The following is a 24,145-nucleotide window of genomic DNA, read 5'->3' as shown; positions in this document are numbered from 1 at the left end:
AATCCTATTCCAACTAGGATTGGGGGGGGGGGGATCCTACTCCCAGAGGGAGTAGGACTCTCCTCGCGCGCCCTCCTTGGCCGGCCAGCCCCTCCCCCTTGTCTCCTTTATATACGGAGGCAGGGGGCACCTCTAGACACACAAGTTGATCCTTGAGATCGTTCCTTAGCCGTGTGCGGTGCCCCCTGCCACCATATTCCACCTCGATCATGTTGTAGCGGTGCTTAGGCGAAGCCCTGCGACGGTTGAACATCAAGATCGTCACCACGCCGTCGTGCTGACGGAACTCCTCCCCGAAGCTTTGCTGGATCGGAGCCCGGGGAGCGTCATCGAGCTGAACGTGTGCCAAGAACTCGGAGGTACCGGAGTAACGGTGCTTGGATCGGTTGGACCGGGAAGACGTACGACTACTTCCTCTACGTTGCATCAACGCTTCCGCTTCGGTCTACGAGGGTACGTAGACAACACTCTCCCATCTCGTTGCTATGCATCACCATGATCTCGCGTGTGCGTAGGAATTTTTGAAATTACTATGTTCCCCTACAGTGGCATCCGAGCCTAGGTTTTATGGTTTGATGTTATATGCATGAGTAGAACACAAGTGAGTTGTGGGCGATATAAGTCATACTGCCTACCAGCATGTCATACTTTGGTTCAGCGGTATTGTTGGATGAAGCGGCCTGGACCGACATTACGCGTACGCTTACGCGAGATCGGTTTCCCCGACGTGCTTTGCACATAGGTGACTTGCGGGTGACAGTTTCTCCAACTTTAGTTGAACCGAGTGTGGCTACGCCCGGTCCTTGTGAAGGTTAAAACGGAGTCTATTTGACAAACTATCATTGTGGTTTTGATGCGTAGGTGAGATTGGTTCTTGCTTAAGCCCGTAGCAGCCACGTAAAACTTGCAACAACAAAGTAGAGGACGTCTAACTTGTTTTTGCAGGGCATGTTGTGATGTGATATGGTCAAAACGTGATGAGATATAAGTTGTTGTATGAGATGATCATGTTTTGTTGAAGTTATCGGCAACTGGCAAAAGCCTTATGGTTGTCTCTTTATTGCATAAGATGCAAGCGCCAAATAATTGCTTTACTTTATCGCTATGCGATAGCAATAGTTGCAAGAGCAATAGTTGGCAAGACGACCATGTGACGACATATTGATATAGATCAAGATGATGGAGATCATGGTGTCATGCCGGTGACGATGGAAATCATGATGATGGTTTGGAGATGGAGATCAAAGGCACAAGATGATGATGGCCATATCATGTCACATATTTTGATTACATGTGATGTTTATCTTTTATGCATCTTATCTTGCTTTGATTGACGGTAGCATTATAAGATGATCTCTCACTAATTATCAAGAAGTGTTCTCCCTGAGTATGCACCGTTGCGAAAGTTCTTCGTGCTGAGACACCACGTGATGATCGGGTGTGATAGGCTCTACGTTCAAATACAACGGGTGCAAAACAGTTGCACATGCGGAATACTCAGGTTAAACTTGACGAGCCTAGCATATGCAGATATGGCCTCGGAACACTGAGACCGAAAGGTCGAGCATGAATCATATAGTAGATATGATCAACATAGTGATGTTCACCATTGAAAGCTACTACATTTCACGTGATGATCGGTTATGGTTTAGTTGATTTGGATCACGTGATCACTTAGAGGATTAGAGGGATGTCTATCTAAGTGGGAGTTCTTAAGTAATATGATTAATTGAACTTTAATTTATCATGAACTTAGTCCTGGTAGTATTGGCATATCTATGTTGTAGATTTAGCTCGTGTTGTTGCTTTCATATGTTTATTTTGATATGTTCCTAGAGAAAAATTGTGTTGAAAGATGTTAGTAGCAATGATGCGGATTGGATCCGTGACCTGAGGTTTATCCTCATTGCTGCACAGAAGAATTATGTCCTTGATGCACCGCTAGGTGACAGACCTATTGCAGGAGCAGATGCAGACGTTATGAATGTTTGGCTAGCTCAATATGATGACTACTTGATAGTTTAGTGCACCATGCTTAACGGCTTAGAATCGGGACTTCAAAGACGTTTTGAACGTCATGGACCATATGAGATGTTCCAGGAGTTGAAGTTAATATTTCAAGCAAATACCCGAGTTGAGAAATATGAAGTCTCCAACAAGTTCTATAGCTAAAAGATGGAGGAGAATCGCTCAACTAGTGAGCATGTGCTCAGATTGTCTGGGTACTACAATCGCTTGAATCAAGTGGGAGTTAATCTTCCAGATAAGATAGTGATTGACAGAATTCTCTAGTCACCATCACCAAGTTAGTAGAACTTCGTGATGAACTATAGTATGCAAGGGATGACGAAAACGAATCCCGAGCTTTTCATGATGATGAAATCGATGAAGGTAGAAATCAAGAAAGAGCATCAAGTGTTGATGGTTGACAAGATCACTAGTTTCAAGAAAAGGGCAAAGGGAAAAGGGGGAACTTCAAGAAAAACAGCAAGCAAGTTGCTGCTTATGTGAAGAAGCCCAAGTCTGGTCCTAAGCCTGAGACTAAAGTGCTTCTACTGCAAAGGGACTGGTCACTGGAAGCGGAACTACCCCAAGTGATTGGCGGATAAGAAGGATGGCAAAGTGAACAAAAGTATATTTGATATACATGTTATTGATGTGTACTTTACTAGTGTTTATAGCAACCCCTCAGTATTTGATACTGGATCAGTTGCTAAGAGTAGTAACTCGAAACAGGAGTTGCAGAATAAACAGAGACTAGTTAAGGGTGAAGTGACGATGTGTGTTGGAAGTAGTTCCAAGATTGATATGATCATCATCGCACACTCCCCTATACTTTCGGGATTAGTGTTGAACCTAAATACGTGTTATTTGGTTTTTGCGTTGAGCATGAATATGATTTGATCATGTTTATTGCAATACGGTTATTCATTAAAGTCAGAGAATAATTGTTGTTCTGTTTACATGAATAAAACATTCGATGGTCATACACCCAATGAAACAAGTTCGTTGGATCTCGATCGTAGTGATACACATATTCATAATATTGAAACCAAAAGATGCAAAGTTAATAATGATAGTGCAACTTATTTGTGGCACTGCCGTTTAAGTCATATTGGTGTAAAGCGCATGAAGAAACTCCATGTTGATGGGCTTTTGGAATCACTTGATTATGAATCACTTGATGCTTGCGAACCATGCCTTATGGGCAAGATGACTAAAACACCGTTCTCCGAAACAATGAAGCAAGCAACAGATTTGTTGGAAATCATACATACTGATGTATGTGGTCCGATGAATATTAAGGCTTGCAGCAGGTATCATTATTTTCTGACCTTCACAGATGATTTGAGCAGATATGGGGATATCTACTTGATGAAACATAAGTCTGAAACATTTGAACAGTTCAAAGAATTTCAGAGTGAAGTGGAAAATCATCGTGACAAGAAAATAAAAGTTTCTACGATATGATCGCAAAGGTAAAATATTTGAGTTACGAGTTTGGCCTTCAACTAAAACAATGTGAAATAGTTTCACTACTCACGCCACCTGGAACACCATAGTGTAATGGTGTGTCCGAACGTCATAACCGTACTTTATTAGATATAGCGTGATCTATGATGTATCTTACCGATCTACCACTATCGTTTTGGGGTTATGCATTAGAGACAACTGCATTCACGTTAAATAGGGCACCATCTAAATCCGTTGAGACGACATCGTGTGAACTATGGTTTGGCAAGAAACCTAAGATGTCGTTTCTTAAAAGTTTGAGGTTGCAATGCTTATGTGAAAAAGTTTCAACCTAATAAGCTCAAACCCAAATTGGAGGAGTGCGTCTTCATAGGATACCCAAAGGAAACTGTTGGGTACACCTTCTATCACAGATCCGAAGGCAAGACATTCGTTGCTAAGAATGGATCCTTTCCAGAGAAGGAGTTTCTCTCGAAAGAAGTGAGTGGGAGGAAAGTAGAAAACTTGATAAGGTAATTGTACCTTCTCCCTTATTGGAAAGTAGTTCATCACAAAAACCTGTTCTTGTGACTACTACACCAATTAGTGAGGAAGCTAATGATGATGATCATGTAACTTCAGATCAAGTTACTACCGAATCTCGTAGGTAAACCAGAGTGAGATCTGCACCAGAGTGGTACGGTAATCCTGTTCTGGAAGTCATGTTACTAGACCATGACGAACTTGCGAACTATGAGGAAGCGATGATGAGCCCAGATTCCGCGAAATGGTTTGAGGCCATGAAATCTGAAATATGATCCATGTATGAGAACTAAGTTTGGACTTTGGTTGACTTGCCCGATGATCAGCAAGCAATTGAGAATAAATGGATTTTCAAGAGGAAGACGGACGCTGATAGTAGTGTTACTATCTGAAAAGCTAGAATTGTCGCAAAAGGTTTTCGACAAGTTCAAGGTGTTGACTATCATGAGAGTTTCTCACTCGTATCTATGCTAGAGTCTGTCCGAATCATGTTAGTAATTGCCGCATTTTATGAAATCTGGCAAATGGATAAACAAAACTGCATTCCTTAATGGATTTATTAAAGAAGAGTTGTATATGATGCAACCAGAAGGTTTTGTCAATCCGAAAGGTGCTAACAAAATGTGCAAGCTCCAGCGATCCATCTGTGAACTAGTGCAAGCATCTCGGAGTTGGAATATATGCTTTGATGAGTTGACCAAAGCATATAGTTTTATACAGACTTGCGGTGAAGCCTGTATTTACAAGAAAGTGAGTGGGAGCACTACAACATTTCTGATAAGTATATGTGAACGACAATATTGTTGATCGGAAATAATGTAGAATTATTCTGTAAAGCATAAAGGAGTGTTTGAAAGGAGTTTTTCAAAGAAAGACTTCGGTGAAGCTGCTTACATATTGAGCTCCAAGATCTATAGAGATAGATCAAGACGCTTGATAAGTTTTTTCAATGAGTACATACCTTGACAAGATTTTGAAATAGTTCAAAAGGGAGCAGTCAAAGAAAGAGTTCTTGCCTGTATTACAAGGTGTGAAGTTGAGTAAGACTCAAAGCCCGACCTCGGCAGAAGATAGAAAGAGAATGAAAGTCATTCCCTATGCCTTGGCCATAGGTTCTATAAAGTATGTCATGCTGTATACCAGATCTATTGTATACCCTGACTGATTAAGCAAGGGACTACGATAGTGATCTAGGAGTAGATCACTGGACAGCGGTCAGAATTATCCTTAGTGAAATAAGGATATGTTTCTCGATTATAGACATGACAAAAAGGTTCGTCGTAAAAAGTTACGTCGATGCAAGTTTTGACACAGATCTGGATGACTTTAAGTCTCGATCTAGATACATATTGAAAGTGGGAGCAATTAGCTAGAGTAGCTCCATGCAGAGCATTGTTGACATAGAAATTTGCAAAATACATGTGGATCTGAATGTGGCAGACCCGTTGACTAAGATTCTCTCACAAGCAAAACATGATCACACCTTAGTACTCTTTGGGTGTTAATCACATAGCAATGTGAACTAGATTACTGAATCTAGTAAACCTTTTGGGTGTTGGTCACATGGCGATGTGAACTATGGGTGTTAATCACATGATGATGTGAACTATCGATGTTAATCACATGGTGATGTGATCTAGATTATTGACTCTAGTGCAAGTGGGAGACTGAAGGAAATATGCCCTAGAGGCAATAATAAAGTTATTATTTATTTCCTTATATCATGATAAATGTTTATTATTCATGCTAGAATTGTATTAACCGGAAACATAATACATGTGTGAATACATAGACAAACAGAGTGTCACTAGTATGCCTCTACTTGACTAGCTCGTTAATCAAAGATGGTTATATTTCCTAACCATGAACAAAGAGTTGTTATTTGATTAACGAGATCACATCATTAGTTGAATGATCTGATTGACATGACCCATTCCATTAGCTTAGCACCCGATCGTTTAGTATGTTGCTATTGCTTTCTTCATGACTTATACATGTTCCTATGACTACGAGATTATGCAACTCCCGTTTGCCGGAGGAACACTTTGTGTGCTACCAAACGTCACAACGTAAATGGGTGATTATAAAGGAGCTCTACAGGTGTCTCCAATGGTAGATGTTGGGTTGGCGTATTTCGAGAGTAGGATTTGTCACTCCGATTGTCGGAGAGGTATCTCTGGGCCCTCTCGGTAATGCACATCACATAAGCCTTGCAAGCATTGCAACTAATGAGTTAGTTGCGGGATGATGTATTACAGAACGAGTAAAGAGACTTGCCGGTAACGAGATTGAACTAGGTATTGGATACCGACGATCGAATCTCGGGCAAGTAACATACCGATGACAAAGGGAACAACGTATGTTGTTATGCGGTCTGACCGATAAAGATCTTCGTAGAACATGTAGGAGCCAATATGGGCATCCAGGTCCCGCTATTGGTTATTGACCAGAGACGTGTCTCGGTCATGTCTACATTGTTCTCGAACCGTAGGGTCCGCACGCTTAACGTTACGATGACAGTTATTATGAGTTTATGCATTTTGATGTACCGAAGTTAGTTCGAAGTCCCGGATGTGATCACGGACATGACGAGGAGTCTCGAAATGGTCGAGACATAAAGATTGATATATTGGAAGCCTATGTTTGGATATCGGAAGTGTTCCGGGTGAAATAGGGATTTTACCGGAGTACCGGGAGGTTACCGGAACCCCCCGGGAGCTATATGGGCCTTAGTGGGCTTTAGTGGAAAGGTGAAAGGGGCAGCCCAAGGTGGGCTGCGCGCCTCCCCCCTCCCCTAGTCCTATTAGGACAAGGAGAGGTGGCCGACCCCCCTCTCTCTCTTCCCCCCCTTAAGGAATCCTATTCCAACTAGGATTGGGAGGGGGGGAATCCTACTCCCAGAGGGAGTAGGACTCTCCTGGCGCGCCCTCCTTGGCCGGCCAGCCCCTCCCCCTTGTCTCCTTATATACGGAGGCAGGGGGCACCTCTAGACACACAAGTTGATCCTTGAGATCGTTCCTTAGCCGTGTCCGGTGCCCCCTGCCACCATATTCCACCTCGATCATATTATAGCGGTGCTTAGGCGAAGCCCTACGACGGTTGAACATCAAGATCGTCACCATGCCATCGTGCTGACTGAACTCCTCCCCGAAGCTTTGCTGGATCGGAGCCCGGGGAGCGTCATCGAGCTGAACGTGTGCCAAGAACTCGGAGGTACCGGAGTAACGGTGCTTGGATCGGTTGGACCGGGAAGACGTACGACTACTTCCTCTACGTTGCATCAACGCTTCCGCTTCGGTCTACGAGGGTACATAGACAACACTCTCCCATCTCGTTGCTATGCATCACCATGATCTTGCGTGTGCGTAGGAATTTTTGAAATTACTACGTTCCCCTACACCATTTCACCTTAGTTAGCTAATAAACGATCCATTCAACTAAGTTAGCTCATAAATGATCCATTTCACCTTAGTTAGCTCATAAACGATCCATTTCAACTAAGTTAGCTCATAAATGATCCATTGCACCTAAGTTAGCTCATAAATGACATATACTTCTTCTTCTAGTCTTCTTCTTCTAGTCACCTTTTTCTAACTTTCTTATTTGCCATTTTGCAGTTTTCATTCACTTCACGGAAGCTATCTTGCTATGATGGAGTGCTTATTTTTTTCTTTCATTCTCTTCTAGTATTCTTCTAGCTTGCTATGATGGAACTTGCTATCTTCATGAAACTTTGCATTGTAATATGTGTGGATATCGATGGAACAATGTGTATGTGCAACTTGCTATGTATGAATGGATGGAACTATATGTATGTACGATGAAACTTATGTGCTGGACATGTCATATGTTTGCTGTGAAATAGCCCTGTGAAATAATGCAGGCTCTTTGCCGTCTGCCACCGATGGCAACGGGCTCTTTGCCGTCCGCCGCGGACGGCAAAGAAGCCACGTGGCAGCCACCTGTGTTTCCTGGGAGCTGACCCATTTGGTCAGTTTGCCTACAGTGGCGGACGACAAAACCTTTGCCTACAGTGGCAAACGACAAAGGATAACCGCAGTTGCCTACAGTGGCGGATGGCAAAGCCTTGGTGGGCAGTGACGTCCAGCTGACGTCATTTGGCCGACGGCAAAGGCCTGATGCTCTTTGCCGTCAGCTGGCGGACGACAAAGACTGCCGTTAGCCACCTAACGGACTAACAGCGAATTAATTGCCGTCGCCTTTCTTTGCCGTCAACCGCTGATGGCAAATGCCCCTTTGCCGTCCGCTTCAAAAAGCAGACAACAAAGAAGGTCTTTACCGATCCTATCTTTGCCGGAGCCCTTTGCCGTCCGCGGCAGACGACAAAGGCTTTGCCGTCTGCCTTGGCGGACGGCAAAGTAGCTGATTCCTGTAGTGACTCCCCATGCTTCATTCTCTGTCAATACCAACCCTCTCATCCAATCCGATAGTTTCTTCCAGCGACTTTGCACCCGCAGGAGATCTCTTGAGGTGTGCGTCCTTGAAAAAGATTCCTCTAATGCCTTCTTCCTCACACATGCAAACCAACATTCTCACTCGAGAGAAAACCCTAACCTAGCCACCAGACACGGACTCTACTGCCGCAATCACCGTCGCCGTCGAAGAACAGTCACCCATGAGTTTTGGAAACCCTATGCAGGCTCCCAATCGCCTCTAGAGAAACCCTAACCACGGCGGACCAGCATCGTACTGCTACCTTATCCTTTCAATTTTGTCTTCGAGCACGTGGTTCAAATTTGAATTTGGAACCAATGTTTTATCCACAAGAGGAGGGGCATGTTTGTTTCGTTTTTGATTGGATTCGAAACACCTATAGATTCTCTTTACTGGCAGAGTTGATTTATGCGGTCTATAGTTTGTTTTAGGTTTGATTGGACTCAAATCACATATGGATTCGCTTCAGTTGTAAAGCCGATTCACGGAATCAATTTCGCCACTGAAGCACACTTTGAGATGCTTCAGGCAATTGCAGTGACAACAGCCTGAGTTAAGATGTTGCTTCACTGACAAAGCTTATTCGGAATAGCTTTTTTGTTTTATCTTCTACATCCAGCTTCACTGACAAAGCTGAATCTGATATCTAAATCTGAAACAAAATGACTGTTGAAGCTCACACAAAATAGTTGTTTGCTTCAGATTCTAGATTCGACCCTGTTTATTTCAACTTTGATGGGATTCGAATCACCCATGGATTCACTTCAAAAAAATAATAAAAGATCTGATATCTGAATCTGAAGCTCAATAAACAGAGGTGATTCGAATGGAACCGGAGCCTGGACTGGAATGGTCGAACCAGACCCAGACCCAGACCAGCACGGGAAGAACCGGGTGCACGTTGACGTTGGGCCTGGCCGGCTGGCCCTCTCCTCCTCTGGTCTCGTTTCGGAGCAGAGCAGAGCAGCGCGACGACTCCTCTTGGACTGGACTCTCGCTCCTTCTTCCCCCCCTCCCGCCCCGCTCCGCCTCCGCTTCCCGCCCAGTGGAGCACGCTCGCTCGCCCGCTCCCACCGCCATTCCGGCGAGGTAAATCCCTCCTCCCCCTCCCCCTCTCCGTACACGGCAGCCAGCAGCCGCCGCGGTCCGAGCGCGTACCACGGGGTCCTCGAGGCAGGCGCCAGGGCTCTCCCCCTCCCTCCGCCGCCAAGCCCGGGCGCGCCTGAGCCAAGCTAGCCAGCTAGGGTTTCCGGTTCCGCAGCTCCGCCCCGCGCCCCTCGCGACCCCCCGCTTCTCCCCCCGTCGGCCTCCCGCGCGGGCGAACGCTCGCCCCGCGCCCGCGCCCTAAACCCTAGCTAGCCCGCTAGTTCCGAATCTGACGGGCGGGGGCTCCGGGCTCGCTCTCGCGGCCGCGGGTGGAACGGCGATTCGCGGCCCCGGGCTCCTTCGTGGTGGATAATTCCTGGGATCCTGGAGTGGTTTACACGCGGGTGTGTGGCGTAGTGTAGTGCAGTAGGATGCGGTCTTCGGGCTGCTGCTTCCTTACCCTGCACGAGTTATTTGTTGGCGCAGTCATGTATAGTTGCTGGCAGCCCTTTGGTCTGTTGGATTGATCTATCCGTGCCTGGAAATCGGAGGCAGCGGTGCGCTGTCTGACGGGTCTGTGCGGCATTTTGTGACTGTTTCGTTCAGCTCTTGGTTTCTGAGATGCTGAATAATGATCACCCCTAATTCGAGCCGGACCAGGAAAACTTGGAAAAACCTTAGTTGCTATGCTCAATTCTACTGGAAAAACCGGACCACTGTAATCCATCCACATTAATTTTGGTCGCGGTTGCAGCTTCAAACCAGAGCACCACCTTAGCACGGTTGTTTGCTCACACATTTGCCAGCCGGCCTGTAGAGTTTTAGTTCACCCTGATGCTCTATTCACGAGTGGTCTTCCTCTGTTTGCAGGAATTAATGGTGGTGTGATCTCTCCCCGTCTTAGCCATGTATATAAAGAAGGTAACTGTGCTAGCTTCAGAATGACTTTGTCTGTACCATTTTTTTATCATGTCACTGCTTCATCCTCTTGACGTAAGAGCTGTCTGTGCAGGTTATAATCGAAGGGTTTAAAAGCTACAGGGAGGAGACCTCGACAGAACCTTTCAGCCCCAAAGTTAACGTAGTCGGTAATCTTCCTCTCTCTGTAATGAACTTGGCCATAGGGTTCTGAGGTTCATGTGTTTCGGTTGTCAGCTGCCTCATGGTAACTTAAGGTGTTGTCACTGTCAGCCTGTCAAACAGCCACCTCCAGGTCTCTGGGGCCTGGACCAGATAATCCTTATGTAGTTAGCTAATCGCATACTTACTAGATGTTGATCCAAGATTCAAGTCATTGTTCAGTGTTTCTCTGACATTTTACATCGTTCTCTAGATTTGCATAGCCATCACATGCACGTTCGAATTAAATAAATGAAATGTGCTCTTGTGATGACTTCTTTCTGTTAAAACTCTATCGTGCTTTCATTATTGGCTTGCATGGTAGCGATTTCCATTCTTTGTCTTTCCTGATGACATATTTGGTTAAGTACCGAAGTATCAATTTATTGCAAGTATCATAGAAGTCCACTTTAGAGTTCATCACATAGTTTTTGTGCTGCTAATGCACTAACATTGATTTAACTGTTTGTTGCAGTTGGTGCAAATGGATCTGGCAAATCAAATTTTTTCCATGGTAATGCCTTAAAACATCTGCTGAATTACTATTCATTCTTATGGTTATTGACGCTTGTGTGCTACTCCCATCCTAATTTCACCGTGCTGAATGCTGTAGCTATACGCTTTGTCCTGAGTGACATGTTTCAGAACCTGCGCAGTGAGGACAGGGGAGCTCTTCTCCATGTATGCCTTCTCCTTCATTGATCAATCTGAATACTTAAAATAGGTGACTGGTGTTTGATACTAATAACCATTGCCAGGAAGGTGCTGGACACTCAGTCGTATCTGCTTTTGTCGAGATAATTTTTGATAATTCAGACAACCGTATTCCAGTAAGTCCTCTAGTTTATTAAGTGTTGGTATTTGATTAAAGTCATCCACTTCAGTCTCAAGCTGCATATTTCACTTGTAAAAGTGTCAATACCCACATCATCCATATGAGTGCATGCATATCATTATCATAATAAAAACTACTCTGCTCCACTTATACGGTTTGTCCAGAGCAACACATCAGCACGTAGATTTTGCAGTAGCCCTCTAAATTATGAAATTTGGCTGCAGGTTGATAAAGAAGAGGTACGCTTGCGAAGGACAGTTGCTTCAAAGAAGGATGAATACTACTTGGATGGAAAACATGTCAGGTATGTTGGCTTATGCCCTAAACCAGTAAAACAGTGTTGTACCTTGTCTCTTGCTCAGCTCCACTTTTTATTGCTGTTTTGTTCAGTAAAACTGAAGTCATGAATCTGCTGGAGAGCGCTGGTTTCTCTCGATCTAATCCATACTATGTTGTACAGCAAGGAAAGGTAATAAATATTCATCTGATTGTTCCCAGGATTTGTTCAGATATAATATTGACAATTTTTGCATGTCTAGATTGCATCCCTTACTCTAATGAAAGATTCTGAACGACTGGATCTTCTCAAAGAGATTGGTGGTACGCGTGTTTATGAAGATAGACGTCGGGAGAGCTTGAAAATAATGCAAGAAACAGGCAAGTTTAAATCACCAAAAGTATCTCTATAATCTTTCTGAGTGGCCTGCTGACATGTCCATTAACTTCATTAACAGCCAATAAAAGGAAGCAGATTGATCAAGTTGTCCGCTACCTGGAGGAGAGACTGAGAGAACTTGATGAAGAGAAGGAGGAACTAAAGAAGTACCAGCAGCTGGACAAACAGAGAAGATCACTTGAATATACTATACTGGACCATGAACTAAATGATGCTAGAAATGAATTAGCTTCGGTAATACTCGCCCTTTTTGTTATGTATGTTTACTTTGGGTATTATTGTGTTCTGTTAGGCAAGTTCTAATAGTCTGTCTTATGAGTGAATGCCTTAAGCTGAGTTTTGATGAACAAACCATTAACGTTTCCCACTCAGATGATCCTTCAGCTGAGTTTTGATGAACAAACCATTAACATTTCCCACTCAGATGACCACCCGAGTATCTTTTCTATTGTATATCACTCATGGAAGAACCTTGTGGTGCTCTCTCATCAAGACCAAAGAACTTGGTGTGGAAAACTAGAAATGTTTTCTGAAAGCCCAGTGTCCTGTTCTGCAGCTGCTTTAACAGCTGTGTAACTTGATTCTCAAGAGAGCATACAAGGCACTATTTTTGAAATATTTATTTTGTTATTTGATGGATGAAGGTAGTGTTGACTGGTAAGTTCAGGGCTGTTTGGATCTACGCCCTGAGATGCCCATCCAAAATATTGGTGTTGACCATGCATAGTGTATGTGTTTGGATGGCTACCAAATAATTGGTACGCCCTGGCCTACTCTGCCTTGCTAGTTCAATCCAGCACCAATTTGTTGGCGAGATGTGGGCGGTGGAATCGGCCACCAATAAATTGGCGCGCTGAGGCGGACCCTGGCGCAATCCAAACAGCCTCTTCATATTTCATTTCTTGAGCAAATGTCTCTGGTGTTTTATTGATTGTTTTTGTAACCAGTGGAAATATAAAATAGTAAAAAAAATGTCATTTCATATACACATGTCTAGTGTTCTGTTACCCAGCCAGCCTTGTTAGTGAATTTCCTGTGAATTGATGCAAATTGGTTTCGTCTCACCTCCCCTGGAAACTGAGCAATTAGGTGATAAATAAATAAAATAAATAGAAATATCTTACATAGTTCTATTCAGACAAATAATTGTCAGTGGATGCTATCCTCTATTTCCTTTGCCAAACGTTACATGTATTTCTTCAGTAGCATGCCTGTGCCTATAAGATTGTAACATGCTTTACCATACACTCCTGTAAACATTCTCTTGCTATCACTGCTTGCTTGCTATGCCATAATATATGCTACATCTCCTTGGCACTATCTCCGAAATGAGATATTCTAGACCAAACTTTCTGATATCATTGATCCTGCTGTATCCTATAATGCTTATTCTACCCACTACATTTGATTTATTTCTTGTTAGATGGATGATAATCGAAGACAAATTTCTGAAAGGATGTCTCAAGCGGACAATGAAGTGGTAGAGTTACGTGAGAGGGTCAAAAGTTTGGAGAAAGAAATAAAAGCCTCTACTAAAGGGATAAATGAAACCAAGTCTGAAAAGGACGATGCAGAGAAGAAGCGTACTGAAGCACTAAAGGTAGTTTCTCAGATTGAACTTGATCTGAGAGATTTAAAAGACAGAATTTCAAGTGGAAAACGAGCAAAGGTATGCCATGCTTGATCTTTCTCATGATGTTGAGTAACTTTGTTTCGTTGCCGGACTTAAAAGATCTATCGGCAGGATGAAGCCGTAAGGGAGTTAAATAGTATGAGGAAAGAAAGTGAAAAGTCAAAGTCTGAATTGGCTCAAATTAGTAAGGTGCATGCGGCCAAATTGAAGGAAGAGGAAGATATATCAAAAAGGTAAAATATAATATACACATATATACTTTCGACTTGTTGATAGATATTCCTATTGACGCATCATTTTGTGGGGATAGTATAATGGACCGCGAGAAGCGGCTGAGTATATTGTACCAAAAGCAGGGGAGGGCAACTCAATTTAAGAATGAGGCTGCCAGAGATGAGTGGCTTCGGAAAGAAATTCATGATCTTGAGCGTGTACTTTTATCAAATAGAAAGCAGGTATTCAACCAGTTACCTGTTTGATACTTGAAATTTCATTCTTGACCTTCGTTTTGATGTGCTATTCTACTTATTACTTGGGTTCGCTTGAATCTGCACTGAACCACCCTACATTAGAGTGTGTATTACTTCCTTCAGTCCAAAGCATTAGTCTTTTAGGACATGACACATTCTTCAATATGGTACTCTGTCCATCAATTTCTGTGCAAATATGGTGCCTCACATAAAAATAATTCTAAATTTGAAAATTCAATTCATGATATATCTAGTTATGTAAATTTGATAATTTGAATGTTAGTATTTTTTTTCTTTATAGATGGTCAAATTTAGAAATGCCTGACTGGTAAAACTCTAAAATGACTTTATTTGTGGATCAGAGGTGGTAGTTTGATCCATTTCAGGTTATATCATGATATACGAGTTTAGTGCCACAAGTCAAGATATAATCATTCCTATTTTTAGCTTTCACATTTCCATTGTTGATGCATAGCTGGTCCGTGGGCTGCACTTTTGCTTTTATGACAGGAAAGCTTACTTCAAGATGAAAGTCAGAAGCTTAAAGACGAAATTAATAAGTTGACAAACCACATTGAATCTCGGAGAAGTGAATCAAGCAAGTTAGAGGCTGTTCTTGCAGACAAGCAAAAGAATCACAATGACTTCACGAAGCAGAAAAATGCACTTCAAGATGAAAGGAAGTATGCACATTTCTTAGCATTCATAACCTTGTGATTTGATTCAAGATGTGTAGCTTTAGACTATATATACTTAGTTCAAATAAATTTTCACAGATCATTTTGGAAGGAGGAAACTAGTGTGACAGCTGAAATCGATAGGCTAAAGGAAGATCTTGTGAAGGCACAGAAGAGTTTGGACCATGCAACACCTGGGGTATGGAAATCATTTAGTTGTTCACATGTTCTATTGTTAACATTTCTGACTGCTACTGACTTACTAATTTCCAATGATTCCATTCTTGTTCCTATGTACACACTTGCATATTGCATCTTAGATATGCATCTATGAATGATTGCTGGATTGGAAACTGAATTATAACAAAAAAAAGGACACTCCCTTCTTAGTGACATAAAACGTCTTCCATTTGTTTACAGAGGGAGTATTTATTAATTATAGTTTGAGTGTGCTGTGCATTGATGGCCGGAGAAGCTCTGCTCCGTCAGCCTCGTCGAGCCCCCACGCTCGAGGGGGGAAGCTGCCGGGGAGCAAGGTCCCGGATCCGCCCGGGCTTTGCCTGGTGGGGGGCACTGGCACCAGCAGGGGGGGGGGGCCCGGGGAGGGGTTGAACGTTGTTAAGAGTCGAGGGGACTAATGAACATTCCTTTAGACAGAAAGTTTTACTGAAACTCAATGGTCAGAAATCTGAATTGCAAAGCATAAACTGTATCGGTGATCTGGTGTCTAAAATGGCAAGTAAAAGGAGCAACTTCTGGTGACCTGACTCAAAATTTGCACGCCAAGAAAGCGAACCTTAAACTTTGTATGACATGCTTGGTAGCTTGCAACTTTAGCACATAATATCATGTGTTACCAAAAGCACATACGATTGTGATCATCATTTACGGTCTTGGTATCATTTCCTCATCGTTAGTATGAAATTGTGGTTACTGGTAAGGGGCAGAATAATTCGATGAGTTGGAGGGAAGAGCAACGATAGTTGTAAATCAAATGGCTTAGGTGTATTGTTATATACATTTAACAACTTCAAAAATATCTTATCATGGGTTTACATCAGTCGTACCTGACTTTGTGTTTATTGTCGCAACAGATTTCATGAATTTTGGAGTATATAGCATAGCCCTAAACCTGGTTTTGCAATTGCTAGACCTTCTCCTTCTAAATATTGAGCTATGCCAATTTTGTCATACTATGGCATTCCTTTTTACTTTAAGAACGGCTTAAAGCTATCTTTGGATGGTGTTAATTTTGTTTTCTTCCTCAGGATATCAGGAGAGGCCTGAATTCTGTTAGCCGAATCATCAGGGACCATGGTATTGGAGGAGTTTTTGGTCCAGTGTTAGAACTGGTTGACTGCGAAGAGAAGTTTTTTACAGCTGTTGAGGTCACTGCTGGGAATAGGTCTTGTTCTGTTTCTTTTTTGTCTTGATCCTTCACTTTCATTTCATCTTCTCTGTTATTGAATAACCCATATTTTCTGATGTGAATAGCTTGTTCCATGTGGTGGTTGAAAATGACGATATATCGACAAGGATAATTCAGGTATTGACTCGAGAAAAAGGTGGACGGGTGACTTTCATACCACTGAATAGAGTGCACGCTCCGAATGTCAATGTTCCACAGAGCTCTGATTTTGTTCCATTGTTAAAGAAGTTAAAGTTTCGTGCTGAGCATCGTCGCGCTTTTGAACAGGTGTCATTCAAACTTTCCTGTTATTTTTTCCTTCCAATGGATGTCTACATCTTTTATTGGGCTGCCATGGTTAATTTAGTTCAGGCTCAGTTCTGATCTATCTTCTTACCCTTCATCTGCATTACCAAATACCAATGCTGCCTTCACGTTATCATCTCTTCTGTTGCATGTATCCATCTTAGCTTTGTTTGCTTGGAGCGTTGACACCCAGCAAAATCACTTGAGTTATGAGTGACATCGCAGATTATTTTATAGTATATCCTTGTTTGGATACAGAAGATTTCATTCTAATTTATCTTCAGCTTCCAATTGGATGCCATGTTGGAGACATTAAAAATATAAATAAGGTGTTCACTACTCACTCCCACGTTCCCATTTATGCATGTTTTTACCTTTAGCGCACTTCTGTAGAGGGTTCATGCCATATGTACGTACTTACCGGGAAACCTTGCTCCTCCAGATTATGTAGCTTCCCTTCCTCAAGCACCTAAGCTAGTTTTTTCTGATAACTTTTCGTTCAAAAGTGTACTTCTTGGCTTTCATATGGTTCTTTTTCCTGCTTAACTTAGAATTTTCTGTTAGGTTTTTGGTAGGACAGTTATATGCCGAGACCTGGAAACTGCGACCAGAGTTGCACGCAGCAATAGTCTAGATTGCATCACACTTGATGGTAATCCTCAATTTTGCTCTTGAGCTGTCACTGTCATTATTACTTTTAACATATAAGTTGACATTGTGGTTATCCTCAGGTGATCAAGTAGCCAAAAAGGGTGGCATGACAGGAGGTTTCTATGATTCTAGACGCTCAAGACTGAAGTTTGTAAAAGTAATCAGGGACAACAAAGCAGAAATTGAAAAAAAGACGGCACATCTAGAGAACGTGGGAAAAAAGTTAAAAGATATCCTGCTTTAGTTCAATGATATTCCTGTTTCTCTTGCACGAGGCTAGTGCAAGGCCTCATGTTTTGTCCTTTTAGTGCCTGCTGCAGCTAAATATACACCTGCAACTGCTTCTTGCCACAGGTCCAATGGGCAAGTAGTTTAAGGTTATGTTCTACATTTGAATTTGAGATTCCTTGCATGCTGTGTTGCTCATTGTCATCACTCAGAAGAAGTATGAACACCACGTAGGTTTAATTCTTGCAAAATGTATGTGGTAATGATCTGGGATCCACCACACTTTATCAAATCATATGTATATGTCAATTGTCAGTTCAAAAAAGTTTAGCTTCTTGGAACTCATGACATCTCGCTGCTTGCTTCTATTTGTTTGTTTTCAATCCCTATAAATAATTGAATATGTGATGAAAAATTTACAACTTCTCCTAGATGTTTACTGCTTATCTGCAAGAGAGACATTGTACATCAAAGAATTTTCTTAACTCCCCATACATATAGATAAGAAAATTACGGATTTGATTACCAAACATCAGCAAATGGACGCTGAACGTGATCATGCCAAGTCAGAGTTGGAACAGTTTAAAGTTGATATTGCCAGTGCAACGAAGCAAAAGGGATCACTGGAGAAAGCCCTTGCAAAGAAGGTACCTAGTAATAATACCCTTTTTCATTGCTCATGTGGATTCCTCTTTTTATTATGCAGATCCTTTGCTGTTTATATACTCTTGCTGTAATTGTGTATGGAATGCGGTCTTATATTATCTACCTTGCAGGAAAAATCACTCGCGAACATCCGCAACCAAATTGAGCAAATCCAATCTGGCATTGCAATGAAAAATGATGAGATGGGCACAGAACTGATTGACCAGCTAACTTTAGAAGAAAGAGATCTCCTTTCGCGACTGAATCCTGAAATTACTAGATTGAAGGAGAAGTTCCTCTCGTGTAAAAACAGTCGCATTGAGGTTGTTTAAGCAAAATTTTGTAACCATACTTTTGTTTCCGAGATGTCATTATTAACTAATACAAACTATTATGTAGATTGAAACAAGAAAGGAAGAACTGGAGAACAATTTGTCAACTAATCTTATGAGGCGTCAGAAAGAGTTGGAAGCAATAATTTCATCTGCAGATTCTAAAATCTTGCCTGTTGAAGTCGAAGCAAAAGAGCAAGAATTGAAAGAGTCTAAGAGGACTCTTGATGAGGCGACAACAGTACTGAAAGGTATATATGCATCAATTGACTTCTCTTTTCCTTTTGTGTTGCACTAGGTGGAGTTGCCCCTTAACTCTTAAATGGTCCTTTGGGCAGCTAATGTCGATGCTATTAATGCCCATACAAGACAGATGGAGCAACTGAAAAAACAAAGGGATGATCTGAAGGTATTATATAGCTTTAATGTTTTCTTGGGTTTTAACTTATATAGCTACTGTTGACTTGTTATGTATCATGTACATATACACAGGCTCTTGAAGCTAATTTGGAGCAGACGGTGCAAGATGGTGCGAAAGATTTGGAACAGTTGATGAGCAGTAGGAGCACGTATCTTGTCAAGCAAGATGAGTGTATGAAGAAAATCCGAGATCTGGGCTCATTGCCTGCCGATGCTTTCGAAACGTATGTTTCCATTTTTCTTATGCTGCTAAACTGCCCGACTCATTTGCACAATGCCTGTTTGCTTGTGTTTGTTATGCTGTAGTAATTTTCAGCAGATAAATAAGGTGGTGTTATGAACTGTGTTAACTTGTTTTTTTCACCAATAACATAGGTACAAGAGAAAAAACAAGAAGCAGCTACAGAAGCTGCTCTATGACTGCAATGAGCAGTTGAAGCAATTTAGTCATGTCAACCAAAAGGCTCTTGACCAGTATGTGAACTTCACTGAACAGCGTGAACAACTGCAGAGAAGACGGGCTGAACTTGATGCTGGTGACGAGGCAAGCTTTTTGATCATTACAACCTGTTTCCCTTTTGATTGTCCTAAGACTAGAATCTCATAAAATCTACTGATTGGCATTGCAGAAAATTAGAGAGTTGATATCAGTTTTAGACCAAAGGAAGGATGAATCAATTGAACGCACATTTAAAGGAGTTGCAAGGCACTTCCGCGAAGTGTTCTCTGAATTAGTGCAAGGTGGTCACGGATACCTGGTTATGATGAAGAAAAAGGTTTCTATTTCCTTTTGCTTTAATCACCAACTTTGATTCTGTTTCTTTCACTTCTAGTTCCTTACTCACTCCATTTCTATAGGATGGTGATGCTGCCGATGATGACATGGATGAGGACGCGCCTCGTGAAGCAGATCCTGAAGGGAGGATAGAGAAGTATATTGGTGTGAAAGTCAAGGCATGTGTTCTTTGCAGAGATCTTTTATGTATTCATGCATATTTTATTCTAAATCCATCATAAAAATCCAAATGATGCTCTGATACTATTTCCAAGCTGTCCTGTAAAAAAAAAACTGTTCCCAAGTTATTAAACTCTTCCTGAATTACCATGGTGATGACTTCAAGGTTGTCTGTCTGGAGACTCATGCTTAGTCATGTTTCAGGTTTCCTTCACTGGCAAGGGAGAAACTCAGTCCATGAAGCAGTTGTCTGGAGGGCAGAAGACAGTGGTGGCATTAACACTGATCTTCGCTATCCAACGATGTGACCCAGCTCCGTTCTACCTGTTTGATGAGATTGATGCTGCTCTGGATCCTCAGTACAGAACGGCTGTCGGGAGTATCCTTTTAATTATTTCTTTCTTTCGCATTTTCATCCTCGCCATGGAGGAGCTTTCATATGCTTGTTTTCCAATGAATTCAATCCTCCATAATATCATGTCATACATCTAACGTTCTAGTGTCTGTCTAGCTGGGTGCATGCCCAACAATGCCTTCTGTGTTCATTAAGCTAAATCACATGGTATACAGCTGCTGCTGAGAATATCCATCCGAATCTTTGTTGCTGCTTTCCTTAAGTCCTGTTGTAGGCGTGGTTCGGCGTCTGGCCGACCTGGCGGACACCCAGTTCATAGCCACCACATTCAGGCCGGAGATCCTGAAGGTCGCGGACAAGATCTACGGCGTGACACACAAGAACAGGGTGAGCTTCATCAACGTGGTGTCCAAGGAGCAGGCCATGGACTTCATTGAGCACGACCAGACGGCCAACGCCAGCTGAGGCCGACCGAGGCACAAGGTGTTGTTCCTCTTTGCATTTTGAGTTATCTTGGCAGCTAATCATCATACGCAGTGGCTCGCTGACATCGCCATCTTTGTTTGTTTCCTGCAGCAAGATGTTTACACAGGAAAGGAAAGATAAGGGGGATTGTGTTGCCGTTCGTCTACTCCTGGACATTGCAGGCCACTGTTAATGTAGCTGTGTATATTTAGCTAGCCTTTGGATTGGTAACTTGAAGAAAGCGTAGGAGCCTTTGGATTGCTAAAACTTGTTTAAGTATATGGTTAGGGAGCATTTGCGTGATTGGAGATGTGTGTTTTTCGATTTGTCTATTTGTACCGCACTGTTGCAAAATTTGGCCCATCATCTCTGTTGTTTCATTGGCTACGACTGCGAGGGGTTAGCGGCATCTGGAACCTGCTGATAACCTGATAGATAAGAGTTATGTGTGTGGTTTGGAGTTATATTTGTCTCTAGTTGGAACTGAAGTTAGATGCAACAGATCTAGGTCATACAGTACTTTTAAGCCGTTGGCCCTGTGTGATCGGTAGGATTCTCTTCTGAAAACTAACACTCGAACATGTTAGGAATGATTCTCTTCTGAAGACTAAACGTTATAAATAGTTTTGTCAGTACGTGCCGAAAGAATAGAGACCATGACCATGATAATTTCTGTGTTGCTAAGTTTTTTGAGGGAAGACATCATGGTGACTTCATTCGGTTGACATAAAAGTTAAATTGTTTTTTTTGGAATGTTGGTAATTTGACTGCCAAATTCATTGATCAGTGGGAAAAGTTTGCTAATTGTGCTAAGATAAAAGATGTGTGTTCCTGCTGCCACATATTAGCAGCAGAAACCTTAGAAGTAGAAGCTAAAAGATGCGCAACTTTTTATAGGACAATGATCGAACTTGACAAGTCTTGAACAGAAAGGAGCATTCTTCATAAACTGCAGCTGCAACCCTTACTGAGTTGCCTCCGTTCTTGGTCGTGTCCACCACCTAATTCAGTCTGAATCAAGTAAAATTTTGTTGCAACCCACCTGTCCGCAAGGACCAGACCATTACACAGGGCAATTGCCTCCGCCATGGTTGCCGAGTCATGTGGGGTATTGTGCCGCTATAAAATTTCCATGATCATCACGTGGTGGGCAGAAGCACCATTCTCTAGGAAGCAACAATATTTGAAGAATAGTGCTCTATGCAAGCCAAAGATGTATCAGTGCAAAATCTTTGTAACATGATGTTTAATTGTAGCATAGTCTTTGTGACGGCATCACTTTATTTTTCTTTTACTGAAAGTATGGGGCCTGCAATTTTTTTTAACACGATACAGACGCAAGCGCTCATATACACACGCACACCGTATCCCTATGAGCACCTTCGAAAGACTGAGCCGGCATATCATCTTGAATGCATTTTGGCTCAAGTAATTAAATGCCTAGAAAAACATGTTTTTTTAGAGACACGTTTTGGGCCGAGAGGCCGCCGCAGTTGTGTTTTATTCTTGGGCCGAAGATGCGGGAGACACGGAGCTGACAGCAGAGTGTCCCCCTTCCGGGTTCGGCAGCTCGCCTCCACCATCTCGTACGCGCCGCCGCCGCCGTCGTCCCGTCCGTCGCCGCAATCCCCATCGCGCTTTGAGGTGCAAGGTTTGTCGCCCTCCTCCCCTCTCCTTCCCCTAACCTTCGGCTCGAGTAAGGGATCCAGGAGGACCACATCTCATCAAAACCCTAAGCGAACAAACTGCCTCTGCCATTCGCAGCAGGAGCAGCCCGCGCACCGGGGTACGGGATGAAGAAGAGGAAGAAGGTGGAGGAGGACGAGGAGCAGAAGCAGCCGGCGGCGGAGGAGAGCTCCTGTGGGGTCGAACTGCTGCCGGAGATCCTCCGGGAGATCCTGTCGCGGGTGCCGTACCGGTCGCTGTGCCGCTTCAGGTGCGTGTCGAAGGCGTGGCTGGCGCTCTGCTCCGACCCGGCCGTCCGCAGGAGGTCGCCGCAGACGCTCTCCGGCTTCTTCTGCTACTCCCAGCACGACGTCGGCGGCGGCCAGCGCCGTGACGCCCTCGGCTTCCTCAACCTGTCCGGGCGGGGCCGGCCGCTGGTCGACGACCCCTCCCTCCGCTTCGTGCGCGTGCGCGGCTACTGCGACGTCACGCCCCTGCACTGCTGCGGCGGCATCCTCCTCTGCTACTGCGAGAAGGCGGCCATGAGCGACGACGGGAACTACGTCGTGTGCAACCCTGCCACCAAGGAGATCTGGGCCGTGCTGCCCGTGCCCCGAAACAAGATCATGACACGCCTCAACACCGCCCGCCTCTGCTTCGACCCCGCGGCCCCCGGCCGATTCGTGGTGTTTGTGTTCGTGCAAAGTTTTCGCGGGATTCAGACGGTGGAGGCCTATTCCTCGGACACTGGACGGTGGACCTCCATGCGGAGCGAGTGGAACCCCAAGACCCTCCTCCTCGGTGAGGATTCAGAATGCGTCTTCTTGAACGGCACTTTGCATTTGGTCGACGCCGACCATTCTGATGCCGATTTTGACTGGGAGGGGAACCTGATACGCTGGATGGTGACTGTGGACATGGAGGGTAAAACATGGAGGAAGATCCGAATGCCGGATTCCATCTATAATGGTTTCATCGGGCAGTCGCAAGGACGCCTATACGCAACGCATGTTGAAACTGAAGGTAGATGCCGGCTATCCGTTTGGGTTCTTGAGGATTATGCCAGCGGACAATGGACCCTGAAGTGTACTGCCAGCATTTTAGAAATGCTAGGAAGGCCTCACCATGAGCCCGGCGAACACTACACGCTGATCGCGATCCATCCAGAGTGCAGTTTGATCTTCCTAGTAGCGAGCCGTGGAAAAACACTTATGTCGTACGATATGGATACCAGTAAACTGAGTATTATCTGCACTTTCGGAGACCGCCAGCCACGAAGATTTCAGCCGTACATTCCGTGTTTTGCGGAGAAGCCTAAATAAATTTTGGAGCAGCTTCATGTTTGCTGAGCAGGCATGGCTCCAGTGACTTCATGAGAATCAGATGTTGGTATGGCCCAGATTTCCTTGATTTAGGGTGGTGGATTGGATAAATCCTCTTTCTATCCATTTGTTTATTTCAAGTAACTGTAACTTGTTATCCATCACTATCCATTTATTTAGTTTAAGTAACTGTAACTTGTGATCCATCACAGTTAAATCATTGATGTCACCCTATTTTGATGCATCTGAGAGTAGTATCCTGTCATATGTTGTTTGAAATGGATGTCTCCTTTGTACTCCCTCTGTCTCAAAATGTAAGACAGAGGGAGTACAAAGGAGACAGAGGGAGTAGTAATTTAATACCTTGGAATCTTGAATCAACTTGTCTAAATTGGTGTACATATATACACACTGGGAGATCCCCTGCGAAATATGCCTGCATGGTG

The 24,145-nt window shown here is 43.4% G+C and overlaps 2 protein-coding genes across 3 annotated transcripts; both read left to right on the top strand.

The window, feature by feature from the left end:
• Positions 1–9,379: 9,379 nt before the first annotated feature.
• On the top strand, positions 9,380–21,078 carry LOC123070277 (structural maintenance of chromosomes protein 3). Of its 2 annotated transcripts, none has more exons than XM_044493406.1 (30): positions 9,380–9,540; positions 10,408–10,458; positions 10,550–10,625; positions 11,132–11,170; positions 11,270–11,337; positions 11,415–11,486; positions 11,716–11,795; positions 11,882–11,960; positions 12,031–12,148; positions 12,226–12,401; positions 13,591–13,836; positions 13,912–14,033; positions 14,111–14,255; positions 14,781–14,953; positions 15,047–15,146; positions 16,216–16,352; positions 16,442–16,643; positions 17,226–17,313; positions 17,393–17,542; positions 18,036–18,187; positions 18,317–18,508; positions 18,585–18,768; positions 18,856–18,926; positions 19,010–19,161; positions 19,313–19,481; positions 19,567–19,713; positions 19,796–19,891; positions 20,097–20,271; positions 20,522–20,723; positions 20,824–21,078. In XM_044493406.1, the coding sequence occupies exons 2-29, from the start codon at positions 10,444–10,446 to the stop codon at positions 20,710–20,712; spliced, it is 3,615 nt and encodes a 1,204-aa protein (XP_044349341.1). In that variant the 5' UTR covers positions 9,380–9,540; positions 10,408–10,443; the 3' UTR covers positions 20,713–20,723; positions 20,824–21,078. The 2 variants fall into 2 exon arrangements, with proteins under 2 accessions (XP_044349341.1, XP_044349331.1); XM_044493396.1 differs by having other exon boundaries at positions 20,522–20,730.
• A 1,080-nt stretch (positions 21,079–22,158) lies between these two features.
• LOC123070253 (F-box protein At5g07610) lies at positions 22,159–23,943 on the top strand. The gene is made up of 2 exons (XM_044493355.1): positions 22,159–22,363; positions 22,477–23,943. The coding sequence occupies exon 2, from the start codon at positions 22,506–22,508 to the stop codon at positions 23,697–23,699; it is 1,194 nt and encodes a 397-aa protein (XP_044349290.1). The 5' UTR covers positions 22,159–22,363; positions 22,477–22,505; the 3' UTR covers positions 23,700–23,943.
• The last annotated feature ends 202 nt before the right edge of the window (positions 23,944–24,145 follow it).

The sequence above is a fragment of the Triticum aestivum genome, chromosome 1A, assembly GCF_018294505.1.
Source record: "Triticum aestivum cultivar Chinese Spring chromosome 1A, IWGSC CS RefSeq v2.1, whole genome shotgun sequence".
Classification (NCBI taxonomy): Eukaryota; Viridiplantae; Streptophyta; class Magnoliopsida; order Poales; family Poaceae; genus Triticum; species Triticum aestivum.
Note: the sequence above shows the minus strand (reverse complement) of the source record. Positions and strands in the feature narration are given on the sequence as shown.

What these genes read in the sequence shown, in the direction of transcription:
- LOC123070277 (XM_044493406.1), top strand. An exon ending in CCCCAAAGTTAACGTAGTCG is followed by an intron (nt 10,626 to 11,131) that starts GTAATCTTCCTC and finishes TGTTTGTTGCAG; the next exon opens with TTGGTGCAAATGGATCTGGC. An exon ending in AGATTGCATCACACTTGATG is followed by an intron (nt 17,314 to 17,392) that starts GTAATCCTCAAT and finishes GGTTATCCTCAG; the next exon opens with GTGATCAAGTAGCCAAAAAG.
- LOC123070253 (XM_044493355.1), top strand. Translation starts at nt 22,506, where the DNA reads ATGAAGAAGAGGAAGAAGGTGGAGGAGGACGAGGAGCAGAAGCAGCCG.